The sequence below is a fragment of the Leptopilina boulardi genome, unplaced genomic scaffold, assembly GCF_019393585.1.
Source record: "Leptopilina boulardi isolate dan_hultmark-lab unplaced genomic scaffold, ZJU_Lbou_2.1 LbouV2_55, whole genome shotgun sequence".
Lineage (NCBI taxonomy): Eukaryota > Metazoa > Arthropoda > Insecta > Hymenoptera > Figitidae > Leptopilina > Leptopilina boulardi.
The window spans coordinates 1,398,262-1,425,192 of NW_026138000.1; the positions used below are offsets into that span (position 1 = coordinate 1,398,262).

General features: G+C 26.6%; 2 protein-coding genes and 1 long non-coding RNA gene across 5 annotated transcripts in view; 2 read left to right on the top strand and 1 right to left on the bottom strand.

Annotated features, from left to right (window-relative positions):
* Positions 1-465: 465 nt before the first annotated feature.
* On the top strand, positions 466-5,532 carry LOC127290140 (transmembrane protein 234 homolog). Its single transcript, XM_051318536.1, has 5 exons — positions 466-627; positions 741-866; positions 1,212-1,363; positions 4,347-4,506; positions 4,682-5,532. Exons 2-5 carry the CDS (start codon positions 851-853, stop codon positions 4,768-4,770), a joined length of 417 nt encoding a protein of 138 aa, XP_051174493.1. The 5' UTR covers positions 466-627; positions 741-850; the 3' UTR covers positions 4,771-5,532.
* Positions 5,533-8,854: 3,322 nt separating this feature from the next.
* LOC127290141 (laminin subunit alpha-1) overlaps positions 8,855-26,931 on the bottom strand; it is a 175,866-nt gene continuing 157,789 nt past the window's right edge. For both annotated transcript variants that reach the window (XM_051318537.1, XM_051318538.1), the window contains 14 exons: positions 26,591-26,831; positions 26,202-26,375; positions 25,941-26,107; positions 15,579-15,737; positions 15,260-15,408; positions 14,829-15,116; positions 14,445-14,613; positions 13,810-14,229; positions 13,399-13,572; positions 12,992-13,326; positions 12,617-12,923; positions 12,110-12,548; positions 11,048-11,416; positions 8,855-10,952 (listed from right to left, as the gene is read on the bottom strand). In XM_051318537.1, coding sequence (XP_051174494.1) covers positions 10,810-10,952; positions 11,048-11,416; positions 12,110-12,548; positions 12,617-12,923; positions 12,992-13,326; positions 13,399-13,572; positions 13,810-14,229; positions 14,445-14,613; positions 14,829-15,116; positions 15,260-15,408; positions 15,579-15,737; positions 25,941-26,107; positions 26,202-26,375; positions 26,591-26,831 — 3,534 coding nt within the window. In that variant the 3' untranslated portion in view covers positions 8,855-10,809. The remainder of the gene's footprint in view (positions 10,953-11,047; positions 11,417-12,109; positions 12,549-12,616; positions 12,924-12,991; positions 13,327-13,398; positions 13,573-13,809; positions 14,230-14,444; positions 14,614-14,828; positions 15,117-15,259; positions 15,409-15,578; positions 15,738-25,940; positions 26,108-26,201; positions 26,376-26,590; positions 26,832-26,931) is intronic.
* On the top strand, positions 15,896-21,195 carry LOC127290142 (uncharacterized). Of its 2 annotated transcripts, XR_007844260.1 has the most exons (4): positions 15,896-16,225; positions 16,392-17,553; positions 18,052-18,217; positions 20,706-21,195. It is a non-coding gene; the product is annotated as an uncharacterized LOC127290142 (long non-coding RNA). The 2 variants fall into 2 exon arrangements; XR_007844261.1 differs by having other exon boundaries at positions 15,896-17,553; positions 20,872-21,195.

Here is a 26,931-nt window from a genome sequence, read left to right on the forward strand (position 1 = left end):
TGCCGCCACTGCGCGCGCACATAAATTCGATTTATTGAATTTTCGACTTTTGAAATCGATCGATATAACAAATTTTACTTAAAAAAAAAAACTATTTTTATATTTAATATTATTATTTACTGTAAATAATAAAATAAATAATCTATAGAAATTATAATTATTATAGAAATTTTCCAGAAAATATTTTATATTTCTAATTATTAATTATTATTCAACAATCAACAGTTTAAAATTAGTATTTTAAATATCCCGCCATAATATTTTGCAATTTCCTTCAAATTTTTCTATTGGTCGAAAAAATCCCTCCAAATTAATTAAAACAATTGAAACAATTTTTAAATGATTAATAAAATAAATATTATTTCTTTTAAATGAGAATAATTTTTTTTTTAATTCCTTTTTTTTTGTGAAATAAGATTTTATAAGAAGAAAAATGTAAACAGGATTTTTCGATAATAAGCATGGTTATATAGATGGCGTTGCAAAGGCGTCATTATTTTCCATCCGACCACCATTTTTTCCCCGATCATTTCTTGTCTTCTGTATGTCTTTCAACTCAGTTTAATGTATAGTGCTTCTGAAATCCAAAATAATTAAAAGTAATCATTTATAATTTTTCGAAAAAACGTAAGAAATATTTAAATTTCAAACGTGATAATTGTGTTTCAATAAATATTTGAAGGTTAGGAAGCATAATTTCAGAAAAAAAAAGAAATGAATTTTTCTAATCACTGTTTTAGAAATTTGATGCCTGTACAATTTTGTGCAAATTTATTTTGTCTTTTATTTCTCATTAATAAAAACTTATTACCAAGTTGAAGAAAGAAAAAAATCACGGGAAGAAAAAAAAATGTCTCTTTCAATTGGTGAGTAATTTTTTTGTTTCAATTTTTTTTTTTTTTTTTGGTAATTTAATTATATCGCCTTTGGCAGCGGTAAAATGGCTCCATTTTTTTTTTGCTGATATTTATCGTCATAATTATCTTATAATATAATTTATACGTAATATTAATTTTTGAAAATTATATAGTAAAATTCTTGAAAGTAAAAACTAAATTTATTTATTTATTTATTTTTAAATTACTAAATTATTTAGTAAAATTTTTGAAATAGAACTAAATTATGTAACATTTTTTTTTTTGGAAAAAATAGCAAAGAAGTTTTGGAGAAATTTATTTAAAGGGGGAAATTTTTTTTTTTTCTTTTTCAAGAATCGATACTTCTTTTGGTACTAGTGGCCATTTTTTGGGGCGCAACAAATCCTTTTATGAAAAAAGGTGCTGTTGGCATTGAGAAAATAAAAGCATCATCTCGACTGAAGCAGCTAATTCAAGAAACTTTGTTTCTATTTACGAATTTCAAGGTAATTTAATAATTTTCTTATTTTATTTTTTTTTTTGTTATTAAATTGAAAAATAGAAAATAAATTTTATTTCCAGTTTCATGGACCAAAAATTGATTTGGTTTACATAAATTAAATAATAAATAAACAGGGCTGATAAAAATAGTATTTTTTAAAAATTAAAAATTTTTTTTTAAGAAAATCAAATTTTAATTTAAAAAAAATCCTATTTTTATCAAGCCCTGTTTATTTATTATTTAATTTGTGTAAAGCAAATCCATTTTCGATTATTTAAGGCGGAAATAAAATTTATTTTCCATTTTTCAATACTTTATTATTTAATAGTATTTTTTTTTATCAAGTATAAATTTGATATTTTTTAAGTTAAAAAAAAAAAAAAAAAATTCATTTAAAAAATTTTAATTTGATTCACATTCATTTTAAATTACAAAAATCGGATTATACGACATTTTCGATTTATTTTAATAAAATGCGAATATTTTACTATTTTTTTTTTTACATTTTTAAAAAGAAATTTTTAAACAAAATACTTATTTTTTTGTATAAAATTCAGATCTTCTTTAGATTTTCTTTATTTTAATTATTTAACAAATTTTAAACTAAAATTCTTCACTATTAATTATTATTTTTTTTTAATAATTTTAATGAAATTCAATTCATAAATTCAATTATCTTGAAACTATTTTTTAAATTAAAATTTTTATTTTAATAATTTTTTTATAATTCGAAAAACGAAATTAGCAAATAAAATTAGAGAAAATTTTTTAATTCATAATCACTTGAAATTTAATTATTTGCAAAAATTTTAATTATTTTTTTTTTAAAATGATTTTTATAATATTCTTCGAAACTGCAATTATCTGAAAGCATTTTTCAATTAAAAACTTTTGGAATTCAATTTTATTTTTATATGATTTCTAATAAATTCTTCATCAACAGAAATCATTGAAAATAACTCTTATAATTATTGTCTGCAATTTAACACAATCTTTTGAAATTCAATTATTTACAAAAATTTTCAATTTAGAATCAATTAAAATTCAATTATTTTCAAAAATTTCAATTCAAAATCAATTAAAATTCAAATATTTTCAAAAATTTCAATTCAAAATCAAATAGAATTCAATTTTTTTCCAAAGTTTCAATTCAAAATCAACTCAAATTTCTTTAATTTTCCAAAATTTCAATTGAAATTCAATTATTTTCAAAACTTTTTAATTCGAAATCAACTAAAATTCAATTATTTTCGAAAATTTCAATTCAAAATCAATTATTAAAATTCAATTATTTTTAAAAATTTTAATTCTAAAATTATTACAATTAATTTATTTTCGAAAATTTCATTTCAAAATTAATTAAAATTCAATTATTTTCAAAAATTTCAATTCTAAATTTATTAAAATTAATTTATTTACAGAAATTTCAATTCAAAATCATCTAAAATTCAATTACTTCCCCAAATTTTAATTCAAAACCAATTAAAATAAAATTACTTCCCCAAATTTTAATTCTAAACCAATAAAAATAAAATTATTTTCAAAAATTTCAATTTAAAACCATTTAAAATAAAATTATTTTCAAAAATTTCAATTCCAAATTAACTAAAATTTAATAATTTTACAAGATTTCAATTATTTTCAAAAATTTTAATTCGAAATAAACTAAAATTCAATTATTTTCGAAAATTTCAATTCAAAATCAATTAATATTCAATTATTTTTAAAAAATTTAATTCTAAAATTATTACAATTAATTTATTTTCGAAAATTTCCATTCAAAATTAATTGAAATTCAATTATTTTAAAAAATTTCAATTCTAAATTTATTAAAATTAATTTATTTACAAAAATTTCAATTCAAAATCATCTAAAATTCAATTATTTCCCCAAATTTCAATTCAAAACCAATTAAAATAAAATTACTTCCCCAAATTTTAATTCAAAACCAATTAAAATAAAATTATTTTAAAAAATTTCATTTTAAAATCAACTAAAATTCAATTATTTCACAAAATTTCAATTCAAAATCAACTAAAATTTAATTATTTTACAAGATTTCAATTAATTTTAAAATTTTTTAATTCGAAATCAACTAAAATTCAATTATTTTCGAAAATTTTAATTCAAAATCAAATTAAAATTCAATTATCTTCAAAATTTTCAAACTCAAAAGCAACTAAAATTCAATTATTTACAAAAATTTCAATTCAGAATCAATTAAAATTCAACTATTTTCAAAAATTTCAAATTCAAAATCAACTTAAATTCAATTATTTTTGAAAATTTCAATTCAAAATTAATTAAAATTCAATTGTATTCAAAAATTTCAATTCAAAATTTATTGAAATTAATTTATTTTCAAAAATTTCAATTTAAAATCAACTAAAATTCTTTTATTTTTAAAAATTTTAATTTAAAATCAATTATAATTCAATTACTTCCCCAAATTTCAATTCAAAACAAATTAAAATAAAAGTATTTTCAAAAATTTCAATTCAAAATCAACTAAAATTCAATTATTTTCGAAAATTTTAATTCAAAATCAAATTAAAATTCAATTATCTTCAAAATTTTCAAACTTCAAAAGCAACTAAAATTCAATTATTTACAAAAATTTCAATTCAGAATCAATTAAAATTCAATTATTTCACAAAATTTCAATTATTTTTAAAAATTTCAATTCGAAACCAACTAAAATTCAATTTTTTTTCGAAAATTTAAATTCAAAATCAATTAAAATTCAATTATTTTCAAAAATTTGAATTCAAAATTTATTAAAATTAATTTATTTTCATAAATTTCATTTCAAAATCAACTAAAATTCAATGATTTTCCAAAATTTTCAATTAAAATTCAATTTAATTTAAATAATTGCAGCCTTGTAATAAATAATTATTTCAAAATAAATAAAATTTCTAAAAAATACTTAGCATATATTGTAATAAATGTAATAAAAGTTCGATTTTTTTTCTCTTTATTTCCAGTATTTAACACCATTTGTGATAAATCAAATTGGCTCTGTTTTTTACTATTTCACACTACAGAGAACTGATTTATCGTTGGCTATTCCAGTTTCAAATTCATTGACATTCTTAATAACAGCCATAACTGGAAAATTTTTAGGCGAAGGACAAATTCACAGAAGTATGAATATGCATATATTTTATTTACTTTTTTTTCATTTAATTAAAATTTTTCACTAATACTAAAAAATCTAAAAATACTGAAAAATTAAATATAAATTTTTTTGAATAAAATTTAATACTACTAATTGAAAATTTTTAAATTTAGCTAATATTTTACGTACTTTTTTTTACAGATACTTACATTGGAATGTTGTTAATTCTTTCTGGAACGACATTGTGTTGCTTCGATAAGATAAGTACAGTAGAATCAAAATTAGAATAATTTCGATAATTAGAGAAACAAAAATTTATATCAAAATAATGGTTATAATTGTGAAAAAAAATGTTAAATATTTATTTTTATATTATAATAATATAACATATTATTGGTTCTTCAAATTTTTGAACAAAGATTAAAAATGCTATCAGATATTTGTGTGAGAAAGCTAAGGAAAAATTCCTCTTTAACAGCTTCAATATTTATATTATTCCAAAAACTTTGAAATTATTTTAATTTGAAAATATTAATTTTTTCTTTTTAACTTCATGGAATGCGAAATGTTTTCTTAATGAAATATTTCATTTCTAAATAATTACGCTACTTTGTAGCAATATTAACTCATTACTAAGAGCACGTTTTCACCGTGTGGTTTAAATTTAATCTTTTCTGAAGTTGAAGACAGGAGAAATATTCTGCGTTTGCGCAAAAGTTGTATACAAACATTTTTGCGCAGACGCAGAATAAATCTACAGCCTTTAATCTCTCAATAGATTAAAATTATCCTCACGGTGAAAACGGTCACTAAGGATAATATTCCTTTTGTCCTTGTACTAGATTTTCCCACCAGCAAAAGAGAATTTTCCAAAAAAAAAGCCAAGTTTCTTGATTAACATGGCCTCATTAATATTGTCGATTAATTTTTAGTCTTAATATTGCAAAACCACGTTTATTTGCAAAGAATAACTAAAAAAAATTTATCGTACAATACTCACCAAAAAAAACCAAAATATTCTCATCGTAAACTTGCGTTATACTTTCATGCAATTACGATTTGAACTTTGGTTGTCAAAAATATTAAAAATTTAATGTTTTAACACCCTTTATTTCTCCATGCAACTACGATTTGGTCTTCTAATGACTAGTTTTTTAAATATTATATTCACTTTCATATTCATTTATTTAATTATTTCATTGTTTCTGGGTTAATACCAAAAATATTTATTATAATAATCTTTATAACTTTCATGAAATTACGATTTGGTCTTCTAATTTAATCCTTTTAATATTATATCAGATTATATTCACTTTTTTTATTCATTTCTCTCATTGTTTATGGATAATAACAAAAAGTTTAATAATAATAATGTTTCGAGGCCTTTTACAGTTTAAAATTATCAATTTTACAACACAGTTCGATAAAATTTTAACAAAATAAAAAGGTATATTATAATTATATTATATGGGGAAATCTCACGAGCTGGTTACAAATTGCGTACTGCGATATCGGTGCCGCAAAAAATCTCCATATTGTCAATTCACATTTAATTTACATTTTTCAATACTACTCACGAGTGTGAAAAATAAAAAATGGTCACTGAAATCGAAGAAATAGAGAAAATCCTGATGTAATTCGCATTAAATCTAATTTTCATTTAACGATAACTTTTTGAGCAATCGTTTTTAATGCTTAGGGTTTTTCGACGAGCACAACAAATTATACGTAAAAAATGTACATATCCTTTTTGTAATTTGTTGTTTTAGTTTAAATAAATATGTGTGAAAAATGCTCACCCCTAAAATTAACATTGAGGGTTTATATTGAACAATTTTTCACGAGAAAATTGGTTCATTAGTCTATTTAAAGTGCCCTTGAAGAAAAAAATATATTTGAACGATCCCGGGTGGAATTTTGATGAATGTAGGTTTAGGCAAATGTAAGGGGGTGTTTTTTAAAGGGTTGTAAAGTATTGTAAATTTTCGAAAATTAAAGAGATAAGTAAAATTGCTCTAAAATATCAAAAAAATCTTGTCTGGTACTAATAAAATTTTTGAAATTTATATGAAATGGTTAATTTCGATATTTTTTCCAATTTCAATTTTCGTCCATCTTTCGCCACAGAGATGATTTTTTTCTTGGAGTAGCTTTTCTGAGTATAAAACGATTGATATCAATAAGGATATCATCACAGTAAAAATAAAATCTTCTATAAAGATTACTCGTAAGTTTAATCAGTCTTAAAAATCAAGATAGCTTTAATTTAAATGGAAATTAGTGTGTATCTTAAAATAAAACTCATTTTTTCCTTCTTGAAATAAAATTCTATTTTAATTGTGAACATGTTTTTACGTTTAAGATTAAGGAAAATGGAGTTAGGAACTTTGTTTAAAAATATTTTCTCTTAAAAATACGTTTTACCTGCACAAAAATTAAAAATATGGTTTAAATCGAGTAGCTATTAAGAAATATGAATTACGCGGGTAAAAATTTACTTATATTTGGTAGAAAAATAATAATTTATGGTAGAAAAAAGTGTCCCACTAAATTGAAAATAATTTTTTTTTAAACAAAAAGAACTCAGCTCGTGAGATTTGCCCATATATTTATTATTTCTCAATAATAATAATGTATAATGCTCTTGACTATTTGAATGACCTCAAAACATCATCAGAAATAGAAATGTTCGTTTCTATTTAATAATCTGCTTTGTTATCAACCAAATCGAAATTTGTGACGGAATATCTAAAGGAACTGTCAATTTTTAAATACGATTATGAATATCAGTTAAATCATTAACGGTTGAAGCTATTTTTAAACTTGTACCTCTAACTCGAAGGGTATCTACTATTGTAAACGTCAATTCATGTATTATCTATTTATTATAATAACCTTTAGAACTTTCATTCAATTACGATTTGGTCTTCTTAAAAAACGTTTTTTTTATATTATATCAGATTATATTCACTTTTATATTAATTTATTTCATTGTTTATGGTTAATAATAAAAAGGTGAATTATAAATATATTATATATTTATTGTAATAACCTTTATAACTTCCATACAATTACGATTTGGTCTTCTAATGACAACCCTTTTTTATATTATATCAGATTATATTCACTTTTATATTCATTTCATTCATTGTTTATGGTTCATAATAAAAAGGTTTACTACCTTTAATTTCTCCATGCAATTACGATTTGGTCTTCTAACGATTGCTTTTAAATATTATATTCATTTTTATATTTATCATAACTAATATTTCATTTTCCTCATTGTTCACGGTTTATAATCTATAATAAGGTTGAAATGCTCTACCTCTGATGCGGGGCTGCCAATCTAAATTACCTGATTGGCTCAATTTTTTATATATTCTGAAATCTTTGGTATTATTTAAAATATAATATTCTCCTTAATAAAAATATCTTTACATATTGATGTAACAGAGATCTAAATCCATTCAATTACGATTTGTCTTCATAAGAATAACCTTTTCATGACATACATAATTAATTTTATTTGATAATTCATTGTTATTCATTCATCACTTAACGAGAAAAAATTAATATAATTATTATTTGGATTATAAATATTAATTATTAATATTGAACCAATTTAAGAAAGGAGATGTTATGTTTTTGTTCATATGTATCTTATATACTTGCGGCTCTATCACTATCTGAAAGCAAAAGAAGTTTAGAGAGTTAAATGTTTAAAATTATAAATGTATGATAAAATAATAAACAGCATTTGAAATCTACTTTTTATTAATTATTATCTTTGTTCAAAAGAAAAGAAAAAAAATGTATGTTATTGAAGAATCAAAAGTATGGCTGGCTTCCATGTTTTTGTAATTTACAAATAAAAAATGTAAATAGTTTTGTAAATTAGAATTATAATTGAACATGTAAGAAAATAAGTATAACTCTAAAAAATTAAAGAAAAAATTTTTTATTTGTATTTTGTTGCATATTTTTATATCTACGAAATTTTCATCTATTTTTTCTTTTCGTTAATTAAATAACTTCAATAAATATAATATTTATTTCAAAAGTAAATTTTAGATTTTTTAGAGTTATGCCTTTTCTAAATTTTTTCTCTCTGTAAATATGAAATTTCATTTTATTTCTAAATATGTATATATTTTTTAAATTTTGGTTTAATTAACCGAAATAATTGATTCGCCAGCCCAATGACTGCCATTTTAAATTGATTTAAAATTTCATTTTATACAACAATAAAGTGCGATTATAATGAAATTTGTATTTTAAAAAAAATATTTACATATATACATACTACGATTTAATAAATAGTACTATTATTCAATAAATTATAATTTACTAAATTTCATGTTGTATTTTCTTTATTACTCTCCCATTAAAAATCACTTACTTACAATTTATTGTAACAGAATAATATAAAAAAAGTTTTCTTGACAATTTTCTTTTTCTTTTATTTATTACATACAAATAGCGAATAAATATGAATTTTTTACAATGATGTTTCATCAGTCTTAATTCATTATTTTTGACAATCGCTATTATGCAGGTAACGGCACTTTTAATGTTATTATTAGATATATATATATTTATATAAAAAGTACAAATCTCTCACTACAATATTCTATTCTCTTGTTCATTGAATACGCCTGAATAAGCTCTAAAATACAAAAAATTTTCATATAAACATAATTTTTTTACAATTTTAATGTCTCAAATTTAATTCTAGCCGAATTATTATTTCTACGGATTATTATTATTATTATTTAATTCATTTAACAATCTGTAGTATAGAAATGACGATATAAAAAATTACCGACATAGAAATCTACATTACCGACTGATGGTAAAAAAGCGCAAAATTACCGACATAGAAATCTACATTACCGATTGATGGTAAAACAGAAAAATGGAAATATAAAAAAGTACCGACATAGGAATCTACATTACCGACTGATGGTAAAACAGGGAAATGAAAATGTAAAAAATTACTGACATAGAAGTCTACATTACCGACTGATGGTAAAACAGGAAATGGAAATATAAAAAATTACCGACATAGAAATCTACATTACCGACTGATGGTAAAACAGGAAAATGGAAATATAAAAAATTACCGACATAGAAATCTACATTACCGACTGATGGTAAAACAGGAAAATGGAAATATAAAAAATTACCGACATAGAAATTTACATTACCGACTGATGGTACTATCAGTCGGTAATGTAGATTTCTATGTCGGTAATTTTTTTATATTTTCATTTTCCTGTTTTACCATCAGTCAGTAATGTAGATTCCTATGTCAGTCATTTTTTATATTTAATTTTTAAAAAATTTTCTTTACCATCAGTCGGTAAGGTAGATTTCTGTGTCGGTAATTTTTATATGGATATTTTTCGGTTTTTACCATTAGTCGGTAATGTAGATTTTTATGTAGGTAATTTTTATATTTTTCTTTTTAAAAAATTTCTTTACCATTAGTCGATATTGTAGATTTCTATGTCGGTAATTTTTTATTTCATCATTTCCATACTACAGATTGTTAAATGAATTAAATAATAATAGTTCAAAGAAATAAAAATTCGGCTCAAAAATAAATTGGAGACAATCCAATTCTGTTAAATGAAAATTGTAATAAAATTGAATAATTTTTTTTAGAACTTATGCGTCTCGTTGATTTAAATAAAATTAAAACTATCATTTGAATAAATAGTAACATTAAATACTGATTTACAACTTCTCTTCTTCTAATATGAACAAAATTATTATGCTTTAATTTGCATTATAAATTAATGTTAATTGTAGATATATACATGTACTTGATATGGCAGTGATGTTGCTAATTACATATTTATCATTATTATTATTATTATTATTATTGGTATCTCTAACCAATAAGAATCCACTCAATCCCTTCTTTTCTTGTTTACTTTTTTTTAATTAAAAAAAATACGATTTAGCATCTTTTGGCTTCGTTTTAAGTCTTATAATCTGCTGTGTAAATACCGTAACTTTTTTTTTAGTTTATGTTTCTCCTTCCAAAAAATAGAGATTAATATTATGGAAAAATTTTATTAATTAAAATTATTATTTCTATTAAATTTTCTATAATTTTAATCTTTATATTTTTCTAAAAGGGACAACATAACCTAAATAAGAAAAAAAAACAAGTTAGTTTTTCACGGCAGTATTAAACTCTATTTTTCGGACGTTAGTGTTTTTTATGGCACTATATATAGATTGGATCTCTACCGAAGTGCAATCTTTGGAAACTATATATATATATATAAATATTCATCGAAGAAATTTTTTTTTCCTCTTCATTGAACTGGACACGAACTAAGATGAATATTGTGCAATTCGGTCATGTCCGTCCAATCTCGTCGTTCTCCACCAATCATAACGTTTCTTATGCATCCATTAAAATGATCGCGTGTCATTAATGTTCCCTTCGGCGTTGTAGCTAAAAAAAAATTTAATTTATTTTTATTATATTCGCCGAAAAATTTGTGTTTTTTTAAATTTTAAAGTTAAATTATTAATTATTTTTTTTTTTACCTGGTAAACCTCCAATGTAAAGTGGACTCGCTGCCGTATCATCGAGAGAATGATAATTAATATTTGCAGGAAGACCATATTTTTGATCCAAATCATCAACTTTGAGTGCTAATTCTTCATCATTGTAAACAGCTTGTATTTTGTGCCATCTATTGTCACAAACTGTGTAAGAACTTGAAAAACGTTGCTCAACATAGAGAGGATTATTGTCACCGAGATCGGCGGACATTATTACTTTTCCATTATTCAATTCCAAACTCATTGATGGTGAGCCACTTGGCGCTGTTATTGATAGTAGTACACCAGAAAGTTCCGATGTTTTAAATTCAAGTTCCAGTTCCAAGCTTCCTTCTAGTTTAAAGTCTTTTTCTACATTAAAGAAATGTTTTCTTTTTAAAAAATAAAATTTTGTAAATTCGTAAAGTTTTTTTTTCGAAAATTCGTCTAAAATAGTGATTATTTCGAATAAAATAGTTTAAAATAAGAATAATTAACGATTTTCTTTGGGAAATTCAAAAAAATTGTTTTTTTTGTTTCAGATATGACTATGGACACACGAAAAAATGAAGTGGTTTTTAAAAAACAAGGTTTGTTTTATATTACTGATGAATAACAAATAAACATTAAAAAACAATACTCGAATTTGAATGTGGGGCTGACTAATCGCTTTTGAATATTATTAATTCGTTAGTATAAAAAATTTTTTTTTGTACTAATTTAACCATGCCGATTTGTTTACTAAATAAATTAATAACAGCTTTGACTAACTTACAAGACTTTTTATATAAAATAATTTTAATTTAACGGAATATTCAATTGAATTTTGTTAAAAATCCAGTAGTTAAAAATTTTATTATGTTAAAATTCGTATAAAAAGAAATTCCGTCAAATTTTTATTCGAAAATTCTTCTTAAAAATAATTATTTCTAAAATACTTTATAATAAAAATTCTGATTAACGTTTTTTATAAGAAATTTATCCCAATTTTTATATAAATATTTTCTAATTAAATAAAAAATAAATAGAAAGTAGGAAAATTAAAATTTTTAAAATTTTACTCACTGTAAATTGCGTAGGCTTCGTCTTGAAAATAGGCTCCACTCTCAACATTAGGAAAACATTGTCCAACATTGTAGGCCCTACTCGTTGATCCAACCATATCGAAAATATTTCCATTCAATCTCAAACCACGAATGCATCCTTTTAGAGTTTCTAATTTAGCCACAGCTTGCTCGGGCAATGGTGTTCCACTTTCTGGTAAACCGCCAATGTACATCATTGACGCCAAACCAATTTTTCTTGGTATTTTTATTGTTCTTGGCGTTTGTGAATCAACGATCAATGTTAATTTCCTCTCCTCATGTCGTATTACAACGTGATGCCAATTTCCATCATTTAATGGGGATTTAAAAATAATTTCCTTTTTGTGACGCGCTTTTATTTGTAACGACAATTGTCCGTCGCGTAAAACTACCATTAAATAGGGTTTTTGTTTTATTCCCTGAAAAAAATTTTTTTTAAATAAATTTTTGCATTTTTAAATCTATTTTGCAATTTTTTTTTACTTACAGGAGTAATAAAGAGAATTCCATTAGGATAATAAGTACGAAAATCAAATTCAATTGCATATTTTTTCTCCCAGAATTTTTTAATTGCAATGTAAAATTGTGTATGACTATGTGATTTGTCGCCAAATTTAAGTGCACCAGGCTCAAGGGAATAGTAGGGAACTTTTTGACATCCCTCAGGTTGAGTGGACATTCCCCTTGATAATGATGCCGAAGGTACGTAAATTGGAGGATCTTTTCCCATATTGGGACCACTTCTTCCAATTTGAGCGTGATCGAAATTTGTCACTTCATCAAATCTAAGAATCCTGAAATTATTTTTTTTTTAGTATTAAAATTTCTAATTATTTTTTTTTTACTCCCAATTATTACTTACTCTTCGTTGATTAAAACATCTCTTATTGCACCATAAAGTGGTACAGCGGTTGAAACCATTTTTGTATTATTTATTAATGCCGGAAGTCCACCAAAATATAATCCACCATTTGTATCGGGTGCTTTTATTGCAGTTCCAGTTGGTAATTTTCCACTACCTTGATAAGAATCATCAACTCTTAATTCAATTTCTTTTCGTTTTTTACTAATAAGAATCGAATGATATTTTCCATCATTGTAAGTTTCATTTGATTGAACAATTATTTCTCCTTTACCACCATTTAATCGAACTTGTATATGTCCCTTGATTAGGACAATTGAATAATAATTATCCTTCTAGAAATCGTAAAAAACAAACAATTTAATTATCTATTATTTATATTCAAATTTCTATATTTTTCTACTTACATTCGAATCGTTTGTACTTTGCTTTTCTTCTTGACCTTGGAATGTTGACAATAAAATCATAGCGTCTTTTTGTAATGTTCTAAATGAAAAACTTATCGTTGATGATATTTTCTTAAGACTAATTGCTGAATGTTCCAAGTAACCATCACCGTAAAATCCAACAATTCTAAGTGGCTGAAATCGAAAAAAAGGAACCAATTAGCAAAGTATTAGTATAGTAAATTATAATATGAATTTTCAATTTTTTTTTGTTTCAGATATAACTTATGAAGAAAGAGAATTGAAGAAAAAGTAAAGTGGTTTTTAAAAAACAAGGTTTGTTTTATATTAATGATGAATAATGAATAACAAAAAAGAAACAATACTCCACTTTGAATCAGTGGCTATTTACTATTTTTGAATAAAACTTACCCTATTGCCACAGCTAGGCTCGATGCCGTAATATTTTTCCGCCAATGGATCGTAACCCTCTTGTACGACAATATTTGACATACAACCAAGAAATGAAACTGGTCGTGGTAAAATTAAATCTTCATTTCTAAAACTTGGTGGTACACCGCCAATGTAATATTTTGCTTCTTCAAAATCGGGAATGTCTTCTTTTTTTGGCTGTGGCGTTGGTACTACTAATTTTTTATCATTATCACCACCAACACTTAGAATACATTTTTCAATATTTTTACGCGATTGATATTGTCTAAATGCATCGACTTTTGTCCAATTACCAGTGTTGTATTTATGATTTGAATACATTTCCATACTGACATTACCACCATAGCCAATATGTAAAAATACACGTCCCTCACGAAGAAATATCATTACATGTTGATTCTAGGATGCAAAATTTATGATTAAATTTTCAATTAAATTTACAAGAAAATTCACAATTAAATTTACAGTTTAGTTTATAATAAAATTTTTAATTAATTTTAGAATTAAATGAATGTAGAATGAAAATTTCAATAAAAAATACTAATTAAAAAAAAGATATAGATAAACAAAAAATTAAAATTTATTATTTTTGGGGAAAATTTTGATTTACTTACATTTTTTGGATTTATAGCCAAGAAAAGAAGAGCATTCTCATCGAAAGTTCGAAAACTTAGAGAAATTCCAAACGTATATTTATTATAAGGTCCCGATGTTACTCTATTTCTAACGGCGTAACCTTCACCATTAAAACTATAGGCAATGTCATCACGTGGATCTTCAACCCTAAAAAATAGAAATTTAATTATTATTATACAATTACACAATTTTTAGTATTTTCTAAAAATTATTATACAATTATACAATTTTTTTAAAAAAAAATTTTATTTTATTTCTAGTTTCGCGGAATCTATGATTATTTTATTATTTTCTTCAATATTCCTTTTAGATTTCGATGTTTGAAAATTTTTGAGAAAAAAAAAATAATAAGAAAAACTTACCCTTCGACGCAAGCCTGGCAAGCCATATCAGGAGCTGTTGAAACAAAATTCCAAAGACCAATTGTTTTACCATCGAGAATAACTTGATGAACACAACCGGGCAATCCATTTGTTGCTAATAATTCACTGGGTCGTCGTTGAGATTCAGGAACACCGCCCAACCAAATTCTGTCAGTTGCCAATACATCAAAACGACCAAATTCAACACTCGTTGAATTCACTTGCGGAAGATAATTTCCAGACATTGATATTTGTTTATGTACATTTAATTTGCCAACATTTCTTGTTCTGAAAAATTCAAAAATAATTAAGTTACTCAAAAAAAAAATTCTGTTTGTTTGTTTATTTATTTATTATTTTCTTTTTTATTTAAGTATTTATTTATTTTGTTTTTCATTTTATTTTAATTGTTATTAAAGATTTAAACATACCTTTCGGCTTCAATTCGATACCAAAAATTATCTTCCGAATAATCGCCACTTTCCAAAATTTCTGGATGTGTGACAAATCCAGTTCCACCTCCAACATTCCAGATAAATCTTATTTTTCTATCAATCATTTCAAGAGCCATAAAATCATCCTAGAAATTAATTTCAAAACATAAAATATATTTTGTTTTTTTTTAAATTAAAATTAGATTTTTTTTGAAATTATAAATATATTTATTTATAAATTAAAATTACAACATTTTAAAATTATAAAAATTAAAATTTTTTGTTTTATTATTTTGTCCTGTTATTAAAAACTTACATTTATTCCACTTGGAAGATAAAATAGTGAACCTTCCTTTTTGTTTTTTGCAACAGCAAAAGTCATGACAATTGTTGTTGTTGAAGATGGTTGCAAAAATCCTGGCCTATAAGATCGAATGCATTTTTTACCATCTGCTGATTTCAAAGAAATGCGAATCTGAAAAATAGTTATATTATAGTTATATTATATTTTCGAAGTATATTTTTTTCATAAAAATTGTCACAAAATATTTCAAGGCATTATTTAAAATTAAAAATGTAATAATAAATATTTCAAGGGGGATGGTAATAGTTGCCTTAAGGGTAGTAATAGGTGTCTTCCTCTACTCGTATTTGGCTGTCAATTTTTTTCTACACTTTTAGGAGTATTTTGTGCAAGAATATAGATTAAAATCGTCTGCCTAAGAAAAATTGAATTGTTTTGGGAACTTTTTCATGATTTTGGATTTTTGGGTTGGATGAGTTTTTGGTGGTAATAGGTGTCTTCCTCTACTCGTATTTGGCTGTCAATTTTATTCTACACTTTTAGGAGTATTTTGTGCAAGAAAATGCATTAAAATCGTCTGCCTAAGACAAATTGAATTTTTTTGGGAACTTTTTTGTGATTTTGGATTTTTGGGTTGGATGAGTTTTTGGTGGTAATAGGTGTCTTCCTCTACTCGTATTTGGCTGTCAATTTTTTTCTACACTTTTAGGAGTATTTTGTGCAAGAAAATGCATTAAAATCGTCTGCCCAAGACAAATTGACTTTTTTTGGGAACTTTTTCATGATTTTGGATTTTTGGGTTGAATGAGTTTTTGGTGGTAATAGGTGTCTTCCTCTACTCGTATTTGGCTGTCAATTTTATTCTACACTTTTAGGAGTATTTTGTGCAAGAAAATGCATTAAAATCGTCTGCCTAAGACAAATTGAATTTTTTTGGGAACTTTTTTGTGATTTTGGATTTTTGGGTTGGATGAGTTTTTGGTGGTAATAGGTGTCTTCCTCTACTCGTATTTGGCTGTCAATTTTTTTCTACACTTTTAGGAGTATTTTGTGCAAGAAAATGCATTAAAATCGTCTGCCCAAGACAAATTGACTTTTTTTGGGAACTTTTTCATGATTTTGGATTTTTGGGTTGAATGAGTTTTTGGTGGTAATAGGTGTCTTCCTCTACTCGTATTTGGCTGTCAATTTTATTCTACACTTTTAGGAGTATTTTGTGCAAGAAAATGCATTAAAATCGTCTGCCTAAGACAAATTGAATTTTTTTGGGAACTTTTTTGTGATTTTGGATTTTTGGGTTGGATGAGTTTTTGGTGGTAATAGGTGTCTTCCTCTACTCGTATTTGGCTGTCAATTTTTTTCTACACTTTTAGGAGTATTTTGTGCAAGAAAATGCATTAAAATCGTCTGCCTAAGACAAATTGAATTTTTTTGGGAACTTTTTTGTGATTTTGGATTTTTGGGTTGAATGAGTTTTTGGTGGTAATAGGTGTCTTCCTCTACTCGTATTTGGCTGTCAATTTTTTTCTACACTTTTAGGAGTATTTTGTGCAAGAAAATGCATTAGAATCGTCTGCCTAAGACAAATTGAATTTTTTTTGGAACTTTTTCATGATTTTGGATTTTTGGGTTGGATGAGTTTTTGGTGGTAATAGGTGTCTTCCTCTACTCGTATTTGGCTGTAAATTTTTTTCTACACTTTTAGGAGTATTTTGTGCAAGAAAATGCATTAAAATCGTCTGCCTAAGACAAATTGAATTTTTTTGGGAACTTTTTTGTGATTTTGGATTTTTGGGTTGGATGAGTTTTTGGTGGTAATAGGTGTCTTCCTCTACTCGTATTTGGCTGTCAATTTTTTTCTACACTTTTAGGAGTATTTTGTGCAAGAAAATGCATTAAAATCGTCTGCCCAAGACAAATTGACTTTTTTTGGGAACTTTTTCATGATTTTGGATTTTTGGGTTGAATGAGTTTTTGGTGGTAATAGGTGTCTTCCTCTACTCGTATTTGGCTGTCAATTTTATTCTACACTTTTAGGAGTATTTTGTGCAAAAATATGCATTAAAATCGTCTGCCTAAGCAAAATTGAATTTTTTTGAGAACTTTTTTAAGATTTTTGATTTTTGGGTTGGATGAGTTTTTGGTGGTAATAGGTGTCTTCCTCTACTTGTATTTGGCTGTCAATTTTTTTCTACACTTTTAGGAGTATTTTGTGCAAAAATATGCATTAAAATCGTCTGCCTAAGCAAAATTGAATTTTTTTGAGAACTTTTTTAAGATTTTTGATTTTTGGGTTGGATGAGTTTTTGGTGGTAATAGGTGTCTTCCTCTACTCGTATTTGGCTGTCAATTTTATTCTACACTTTTAGGAGTATTTTGTGCAAGAAAATGCATTAAAATCGTCTGCCCAAGACAAATTGACTTTTTTTGGGAACTTTTTCATGATTTTGGATTTTTGGGTTGAATGAGTTTTTGGTGGTAACAGGTGTCTTCCTCTACTCGTATTTGGCTGTCAATTTTATTCTACACTTTTAGGAGTATTTTGTGCAAGAAAATGCATTAAAATCGTCTGCCTAAGACAAATTGAATTTTTTTGGGAACTTTTTTATGATTTTGGATTTTTGGGTTGGATGACTTTTTGGTGGTAATAGGTGTCTTCCTCTACTTGTATTTGGCTGTCAATTTTTTTCTACACTTTTAGGAGTATTTTGTGCAAGAAAATGCATTAAAATCGTCTGCCTAAGACAAATTGAATTTTTTTGGGAATTTTTTTATGATTTTGGATTTTTGGGTTGGATGACTTATTGGTGGTAATAGGTGTCCTCCTCTACTTGTATTTGGCTGTCAATTTTTTTCTACACTTTTAGGAGTATTTTGTGCAAAAATATGCATTAAAATCGTCTGCCTAAGCAAAATTGAATTTTTTTGAGAACTTTTTTAAGATTTTTGATTTTTGGGTTGGATGAGTTTTTGGTGGTAATAGGTGTCTTCCTCTACTCGTATTTGGCTGTCAATTTTATTCTACACTTTTAGGAGTATTTTGTGCAAGAAAATGCATTAAAATCGTCTGCCCAAGACAAATTGACTTTTTTTGGGAACTTTTTCATGATTTTGGATTTTTGGGTTGAATGAGTTTTTGGTGGTAATAGGTGTCTTCCTCTACTCGTATTTGGCTGTCAATTTTATTCTACACTTTTAGGAGTATTTTGTGCAAGAAAATGCATTAAAATCGTCTGCCTAAGACAAATTGAATTTTTTTGGGAACTTTTTTGTGATTTTGGATTTTTGGGTTGGATGAGTTTTTGGTGGTAATAGGTGTCTTCCTCTACTCGTATTTGGCTGTCAATTTTTTTCTACACTTTTAGGAGTATTTTGTGCAAGAAAATGCATTAAAATCGTCTGCCTAAGACAAATTGAATTTTTTTGGGAATTTTTTTATGATTTTGGATTTTTGGGTTGGATGACTTTTTGGTGGTAATAGGTGTCTTCCTCTACTTGTATTTGGCTGTCAATTTTTTTCTACACTTTTAGGAGTATTTTGTGCAAGAAAATGCATTAAAATCGTCTGCCTAAGACAAATTGACTTTTTTTGGGAACTTTTTCATGATTTTGGATTTTTGGGTTGGATGACTTTTTGGTGGTAATAGGTGTCTTCCTCTACTCGTATTTGGCTGTCAATTTTTTTCTACACTTTTAGGAGTATTTTGTGCAAGAAAATGCATTAAAATCGTCTGCCTAAGACAAATTGAATTTTTTGGGAACTTTTTTATGAATTTGGATTTTTGGGTTGGATGACTTTTTGGTGGTAATAGGTGTCCTCCTCTACTTGTATTTGGCTGTCAATTTTTTTCTACACTTTTAGGAGTATTTTGTGCAAAAATATGCATTAAAATCGTCTGCCTAAGCAAAATTGAATTTTTTTGAGAACTTTTTTAAGATTTTTGATTTTTGGGTTGGATGAGTTTTTGGTGGTAATAGGTGTCTTCCTCTACTCGTATTTGGCTGTCAATTTTATTCTACACTTTTAGGAGTATTTTGTGCAAGAAAATGCATTAAAATCGTCTGCCCAAGACAAATTGACTTTTTTTGGGAACTTTTTCATGATTTTGGATTTTTGGGTTGAATGAGTTTTTGGTGGTAATAGGTGTCTTCCTCTACTCGTATTTGGCTGTCAATTTTATTCTACACTTTTAGGAGTATTTTGTGCAAGAAAATGCATTAAAATCGTCTGCCTAAGACAAATTGAATTTTTTTGGGAACTTTTTTGTGATTTTGGATTTTTGGGTTGGATGAGTTTTTGGTGGTAATAGGTGTCTTCCTCTACTCGTATTTGGCTGTCAATTTTTTTCTACACTTTTAGGAGTACTTTGTGCAAGAAAATGCATTAAAATCGTCTGCCTAAGACAAATTGAATTTTTTTGGGAATTTTTTTATGATTTTGGATTTTTGGGTTGGATGACTTTTTGGTGGTAATAGGTGTCTTCCTCTACTTGTATTTGGCTGTCAATTTTTTTCTACACTTTTAGGAGTATTTTGTGCAAGAAAATGCATTAAAATCGTCTGCCTAAGACAAATTGACTTTTTTTGGGAACTTTTTCATGATTTTGGATTTTTGGGTTGGATGACTTTTTGGTGGTAATAGGTGTCTTCCTCTACTCGTATTTGGCTGTCAATTTTTTTCTACACTTTTAGGAGTATTTTGTGCAAGAAAATGCATTAAAATCGTCTGCCTAAGACAAATTGAATTTTTTGGGAACTTTTTTATGAATTTGGATTTTTGGGTTGGATGACTTTTTGGTGGTAATAGGTGTCCTCCTCTACTTGTATTTGGCTGTCAATTTTTTTCTACACTTTTAAGAGTATTTTGTGCAAGAAAATGCATTAAAATCGTCTGCCTAAGACAAATTGAATTTTTTTGGGAACTTTTTTGTGATTTTGGATTTTTGGGTTGAATGAGTTTTTGGTGGTAATAGGTGTCTTCCTCTACTCGTATTTGGCTGTCAATTTTTTTCTACACTTTTAGGAGTATTTTGTGCAAGAAAATGCATTAGAATCGTCTGCCTAAGACAAATTGAATTTTTTTTGGAACTTTTTCATGATTTTGGATTTTTGGGTTGGATGAGTTTTTGGTGGTAATAGGTGTCTTCCTCTACTCGTATTTGGCTGTCAATTTTTTTCTACACTTTTAGGAGTATTTTGTGCAAGAAAATGCATTAAAATCGTCTGCCTAAGACAAATTGAATTTTTTTGGGAACTTTTTTGTGATTTTGGATTTTTGGGTTGGATGACTTTTTGGTGGTAATAGGTGTCTTCCTCTACTCGTATTTGGCTGTCAATTTTTTTCTACACTTTTAGGAGTATTTTGTGCAAGAAAATGCATTAAAATCGTCTGCCTAAGACAAATTGAATTTTTTTGGGAACTTTTTTATGATTTTGGATTTTTGGGTTGGATGACTTTTTGGTGGTAATAGGTGTCTTCCTCTACTCGTATTTGGCTGTCAATTTTTTTCTACACTTTTAGGAGTATTTTGTGCAAGAAAATGCATTAAAATCGTCTGCCTAAGACAAATTGAATTTTTTTGGGAACTTTTTTGTGATTTTGGATTTTTGGGTTGGATGACTTTTTGGTGGTAATAGGTGTCCTCCTCTACTTGTATTTGGCTGTCAATTTTTTTCTACACTTTTAGGAGTATTTTGTGCAAGAATATGCATTAAAATCGTCTGCCTAAGAAAAATTGAATTTTTTTGTGAACTTTTTTGTGATTTTGGATTTTTGGGTTGGATGACTTTTTGGTGGTAATAGGTGGCTTCCTCTACTCGTATTTGGCTGTCAATTTTTTTCTACACTTTTAGGAGTATTTTGTGCAAGAAAATGCATTAAAATCGTCTGCCTAAGTCAAATTGAATTTTTTTGGGAACTTTTTTATGATTTTGGATTTTTGGGTTGGATGAGTTTTTGGTGGTAATAGGTGTCTTCCTCTACTCGTATTTGGCTGTCAATTTTTTTCTACACTTTTAGGAGTATTTTGTGCAAAAATATGCATTAAAATCGTCTGCCTAAGAAAAATTGAATTTTTTTGAGAACTTTTTTAAGATTTTTGATTTTTGGGGTTGGATGAGTTTTTGGTGGTAATAGGTGTCTTCCTCTACTCGTATTTGGCTGTCAATTTTTTTCTACACTTTTAGGAGTATTTTGTGCAAGAAAATGCATTAAAATCGTCTGCCTAAGACAAATTGAATTTTTTTGGGAACTTTTTTATGATTTTGGATTTTTGGGTTGGATGACTTTTTGGTGGTAATAGGTGTCCTCCTCTACTTGTATTTGGCTGTCAATTTTTTTCTACACTTTTAGGAGTATTTTGTGCAAGAATATGCATTAAAATCGTCTGCCTAAGACAAATTGAATTTTTTTGGGAACTTTTTTGTGATTTTGGATTTTTGGGTTGGATGACTTTTTGGTGGTAATAGGTGTCTTCCTCTACTCGTATTTGGCTGTCAATTTTTTCTGCACTTTTAGGAGTATTTTGTGCAAGAATATGCATTAAAATCGTCTGCCTAAGAAAAATTGAATTTTTTTGAGAACTTTTTTAAGATTTTTGATTTTTGGGTTGGATGAGTTTTTGGTGGTAATAGGTGTCTTCCTCTACTCGTATTTAGCTGTCAATTTTTTTCTACACTTTTAGGAGTATTTTGTGCAAGAAAATGCATTAAAATCGTCTGCCTAAGACAAATTGAATTTTTTTTGGAACTTTTTTATGATTTTGGATTTTTGGGTTGGATGACTTTTTGGTGGTAATAGGTGTCTTCCTCTACTCGTATTTGGCTGTCAATTTTTTTCTACACTTTTAGGAGTATTTTGTGCAAGAAAATGCATTAAAATCGTCTGCCTAAGAGAAATTGAATTTTTTTGGGAACTTTTTCATGATTTTGGATTTTTGGGTTGGATGAGTTTTTGGTGGTAATAGGTGTCTTCCTCTACTCGTATTTGGCTGTCAATTTTTTTCTGCACTTTTAGGAGTATTTTGTGCAAGAATATGCATTAAAATCGTCTGCCTAAGAAAAATTGAATTTTTTTGTGAACTTTTTTGTGATTTTGGATTTTTGGGTTGGATGACTTTTTAGTGGTAATAGGTGTCTTCCTCTACTCGTATTTGGCTGTCAATTTTTTTCTACACTTTTAGAAGTATTTTGTGCAAGAATATGCATTAAAATCGTCTGCCTAAGACAAATTGACTTTGTTTGTGAACTTTTTCATGATTTTGGATTTTTGGGTTGGATGGGTTTTTGGTGGTAATAGGTGTCTTCCTCTACTCGTATTTGGCTGTCAATTTTTTTCTACACTTTTAGGAGTATTTTGTGAAAAAATATGCATTAAAATCGTCTGCCTAAGACAAATTGAATTTTTTTGGGAACTTTTTTGTGATTTTGGATTTTTGGGTTGGATGACTTTTTGGTGGTAAGAGGTGACTTCCTGTACTCGTATTTGGCTGTAAATTTTTTTCTACACTTTTAGGAGTATTTTGTGCAAAAATATGCATTAAAATTGTCTGCCTAAGACAAATTGAATTTTTTTGGGAACTTTTTTGTGATTTTGGATTTTTGGGTTGGATGAGTTTTTGGTGGTAATAGGTGTCTTCCTCTACTCGTATTAGGCTGTCAATTTTTTTCTACACTTTTAGGAGTATTTTGTGCAAGAAAATGCATTAAAATCGTCTGCCTAAGACAAATTGAATTTTTTTGGGAACTTTTTCATGATTTTGGATTTTTGGGTTGGATGAGTTTTTGGTGGTAATAGGTGTCTTCCTCTACTCGTATTTGGCTGTCAATTTTTTTCTGCACTTTTAGGAGTATTTTGTGCAAGAATATGCATTAAAATCGTCTGCCTAAGAAAAATTGAATTTTTTTGTGAACTTTTTTGTGATTTTGGATTTTTGGGTTGGATGACTTTTTGGTGGTAATAGGTGTCTTCCTCTACTCGTATTTGGCTGTCAATTTTTTTCTACACTTTTAGAAGTATTTTGTGCAAGAATATTTATTAAAATCGTCTGCCTAAGACAAATTGACTTTTTTTGGGAACTTTTTTGTGATTTTGGATTTTTGGGTTGGATGACTTTTTGGTGGTAATAGGTGTCCTCTTCTACTTGTATTTGGCTGTCAATTTTTTTCTACACTTTTAGGAGTATTTTGTGCAAAAATATGCATTAAAATCGTCTGCCTAATACAAATTGAATTTTTTTGGGAACTTTTTTGTGATTTTGGATTTTTGGGTTGGATGAGTTTTTGGTGGTAATAGGTGTCTTCCTCTACTCGTATTTGGCTGTCAATTTTTTTCTACACTTTTAGAAGTATTTTGTGCAAGAAAATGCATTAAAATCGTCTGCCTAAGACAAATTGAATTTTTTTGGGAACTTTTTTGTGATTTTGGATTTTTGGGTTGAATGAGTTTTTGGTGGTAATAGGTGTCTTCCTCTACTTGTATTTGGCTGTCAATTTTTTGCTGCACTTTTAGGAGTATTTTGTGCAAGAATATGCATTAAAATCGTCTGCCTAAGAAAAATTGAATTTTTTTGTGAACTTTTTTGTGATTTTGGATTTTTGGGTTGGATGACTTTTTGGTTGTAATAGGTGTCTTCCTCTACTCGTATTTGGCTGTCAATTTTTTTCTACACTTTTAGAAGTATTTTGTGCAAGAATATGCATTAAAATCGTCTGCCTAAGACAAATTGAATTTTTTTGGGAACTTTTTTGTGATTTTGGATTTTTGGGTTGGATGAATTTTTGGTGGTAATAGGTGTCTTCCTCTACTCGTATTTGGCTGTCAATTTTTTTCTACACTTTTAGAAGTATTTTGTGCAAGAATATGCATTAAAATCGTCTGCCTAAGACAAATTGACTTTTTTTGTGAACTTTTTCATGATTTTGGATTTTTGGGTTAGATGAGTTTTTGGTGGTAATAGGTGTCTTCCTCTACTCGTATTTGGCTGTCAATTTTTTTCTACACTTTTAGGAGTATTTTGTGAAAAAATATGCATTAAAATCGTCTGCCTAAGACAAATTGAATTTTTTTGGGAACTTTTTTGTGATTTTGGATTTTTGGGTTGGATGACTTTTTGGTGGTAATAGGTGACTTCCTCTACTCGTATTTGGCTGTAAATTTTTTTCTACACTTTTAGGAGTATTTTGTGCAAGAATATGCATTAAAATCGTCTGCCTAAGAAAAATTGAATTTTGTTGTGAACTTTTTTGTGATTTTGGATTTTTGGGTTGGATGACTTTTTGGTGGTAATAGGTGTCTTCCTCTACTCGTATTTGGCTGTCAATTTTTTTCTACACTTTTAGGAGTATTTTGTGCAAGAAAATGCATCAAAATTGTCTGCCTAAGACAAATTGAATTTTTTTGGGAACTTTTTTATGATTTTGGATTTTTGGGTTGGATGACTTTTTGGTGGTAATAGGTGTCTTCCTCTACTCGTATTTGGCTGTCAATTTTTTTCTACACTTTTAGGAGTATTTTGTGCAAGAAAATGCATCAAAATTGTCTGCCTAAGACAAATTGAATTTTTTTGTGAACTTTTTTGTGATTTTGGATTTTTGGGTTGGATGACTTTTTGGTGGTAATAGGTGTCTTCCTCTACTCGTATTTGGCTGTCATTTTTTTTACACTTTTAGAAGTATTTTGTGTAAGAATATGCATTAAAATCGTCTGCCTAAGAAAAATTGAATTTTTTTGTGAACTTTTTTGTGATTTTGGATTTTTGGGTTGGATGACTTTTTGGTGGTAATAGGTGTCTTCCTCTACTCGTATTTGGCTGTCAATTTTTTTCTACACTTTTAGGAGTATTTTGTGCAAGAAATTGCAGTAAAATAGTCTGCCTAAGAAAAATTCAATTTTTTTGTAAATTTTTTCTTAAAAGGGGTTGACTTATCGGTGTTAAATAATGTCTTCCTCTACTTGTAACGGGATTTACTAATGGGATGGTGGTAACGCGCATTTACGCGCTTGTGTGTTGCTAGAAGCAATAATAATAATAATAGTAATTATTATTATTATTAATTATGTATGAAGTAAATTCTTATTTATTTTAAGCCGTTTTTAATAGAGAGAAGATGTCTTTTTAAATTTTGTGCCCTATTGGCTTATATTTTTTTAATTACATCAAAATTTGACCCGTTTCGACACGCGTTTTTGTTTTTTTCTGATGAGGATACAGAATACTGTGTCGAAACGCGTCAAATTTTGATGTAATTAAATAAATATAAGCCAATAGGCAGCAAAATTTAAAAAGACATTTTCTCTCTATTATTATTAATTACTATAATTATATATTTTTTAACTTTTTGCCTTGTTTTTGTTAATGAAAATTGAATATTTACCCCATGAGCGGAATTTTTAGCTTCAACAATTTTATTCTTTAATTTTTGCAATTTCTCCGCAAGAGTTCCATTCCATTTATCAAATTCCTGTTGACGTTTTGCCGATGCAGTTGCCAAGCTCAAAAGTTTTTCGTCCGCTCTTTTAATATTATTTTGCGCTTCTGTCACTTAAAAAAACAATTAAAATCAAAATTACAAAAGATTTTTTCTTGTAAAAAAATTTGTAGTTTCATAATTTTTTTTCAAAAATGTTATACTTACATTGTTCACTTGCAAGGCTAATTTTTGAATCACCCTCGCGTTTCAATTCATGTAATTTTGGCCTCAAACCATTGGCTATTCCCTCCTTATAATCATCAACAATTCTTCTTGTCTCTTGTATTGATTCGATAAAATTTTCATTTTTGCTTAAAATTAATTGTAAATCTTCTTGCACTATTAATGAAAATTGATGAAAATTATTAAAATTTATTAAAATTTATTTAAAATAAAATTTTAATTTATGAAATTTTATTCTTTTTTATTTTCTTATTATTTTAACGGTAAATTTAATTTTCATCTTATTTTAATAGTAAATTTAATTTTAATATTATTTTAATAATAAAATTAATTGAAAATTAATTTTGAAATAAAAAAAAAAATTGACTTACATTTTTTCCTTTGATTATGCAATTCTCGTAGTTTAATATTTATTTCATTGTCTTTATTACCAGTGTTGTTTAATGAATTTTTTAAATCAGTGACAGATTGTTTTTGCATTTCAACACTTTGTCTTGATTTTGACAATGGGACAATGTACTCTTTAACTTTATCCAATTGTTGTGTTGATATATCCAACATTTCTCCTGTCACATCAATTAGTGATTTTGTATCTGGTCCATTTGGATAGACCTTGAAAAATCCTTTACAATTATAACATCACTCTTATACAATAAATTAAGTAATTTAGTAATTTTATTTAATTAATACAAAAAAATTATTAAATTATTAA

What these genes read in the sequence shown, in the direction of transcription:
- LOC127290140 (XM_051318536.1), top strand. An exon ending in TTCTATTTACGAATTTCAAG is followed by an intron (nt 1,364 to 4,346) that starts GTAATTTAATAA and finishes CTTTATTTCCAG; the next exon opens with TATTTAACACCATTTGTGAT. An exon ending in CGAAGGACAAATTCACAGAA is followed by an intron (nt 4,507 to 4,681) that starts GTATGAATATGC and finishes TTTTTTTTACAG; the next exon opens with ATACTTACATTGGAATGTTG.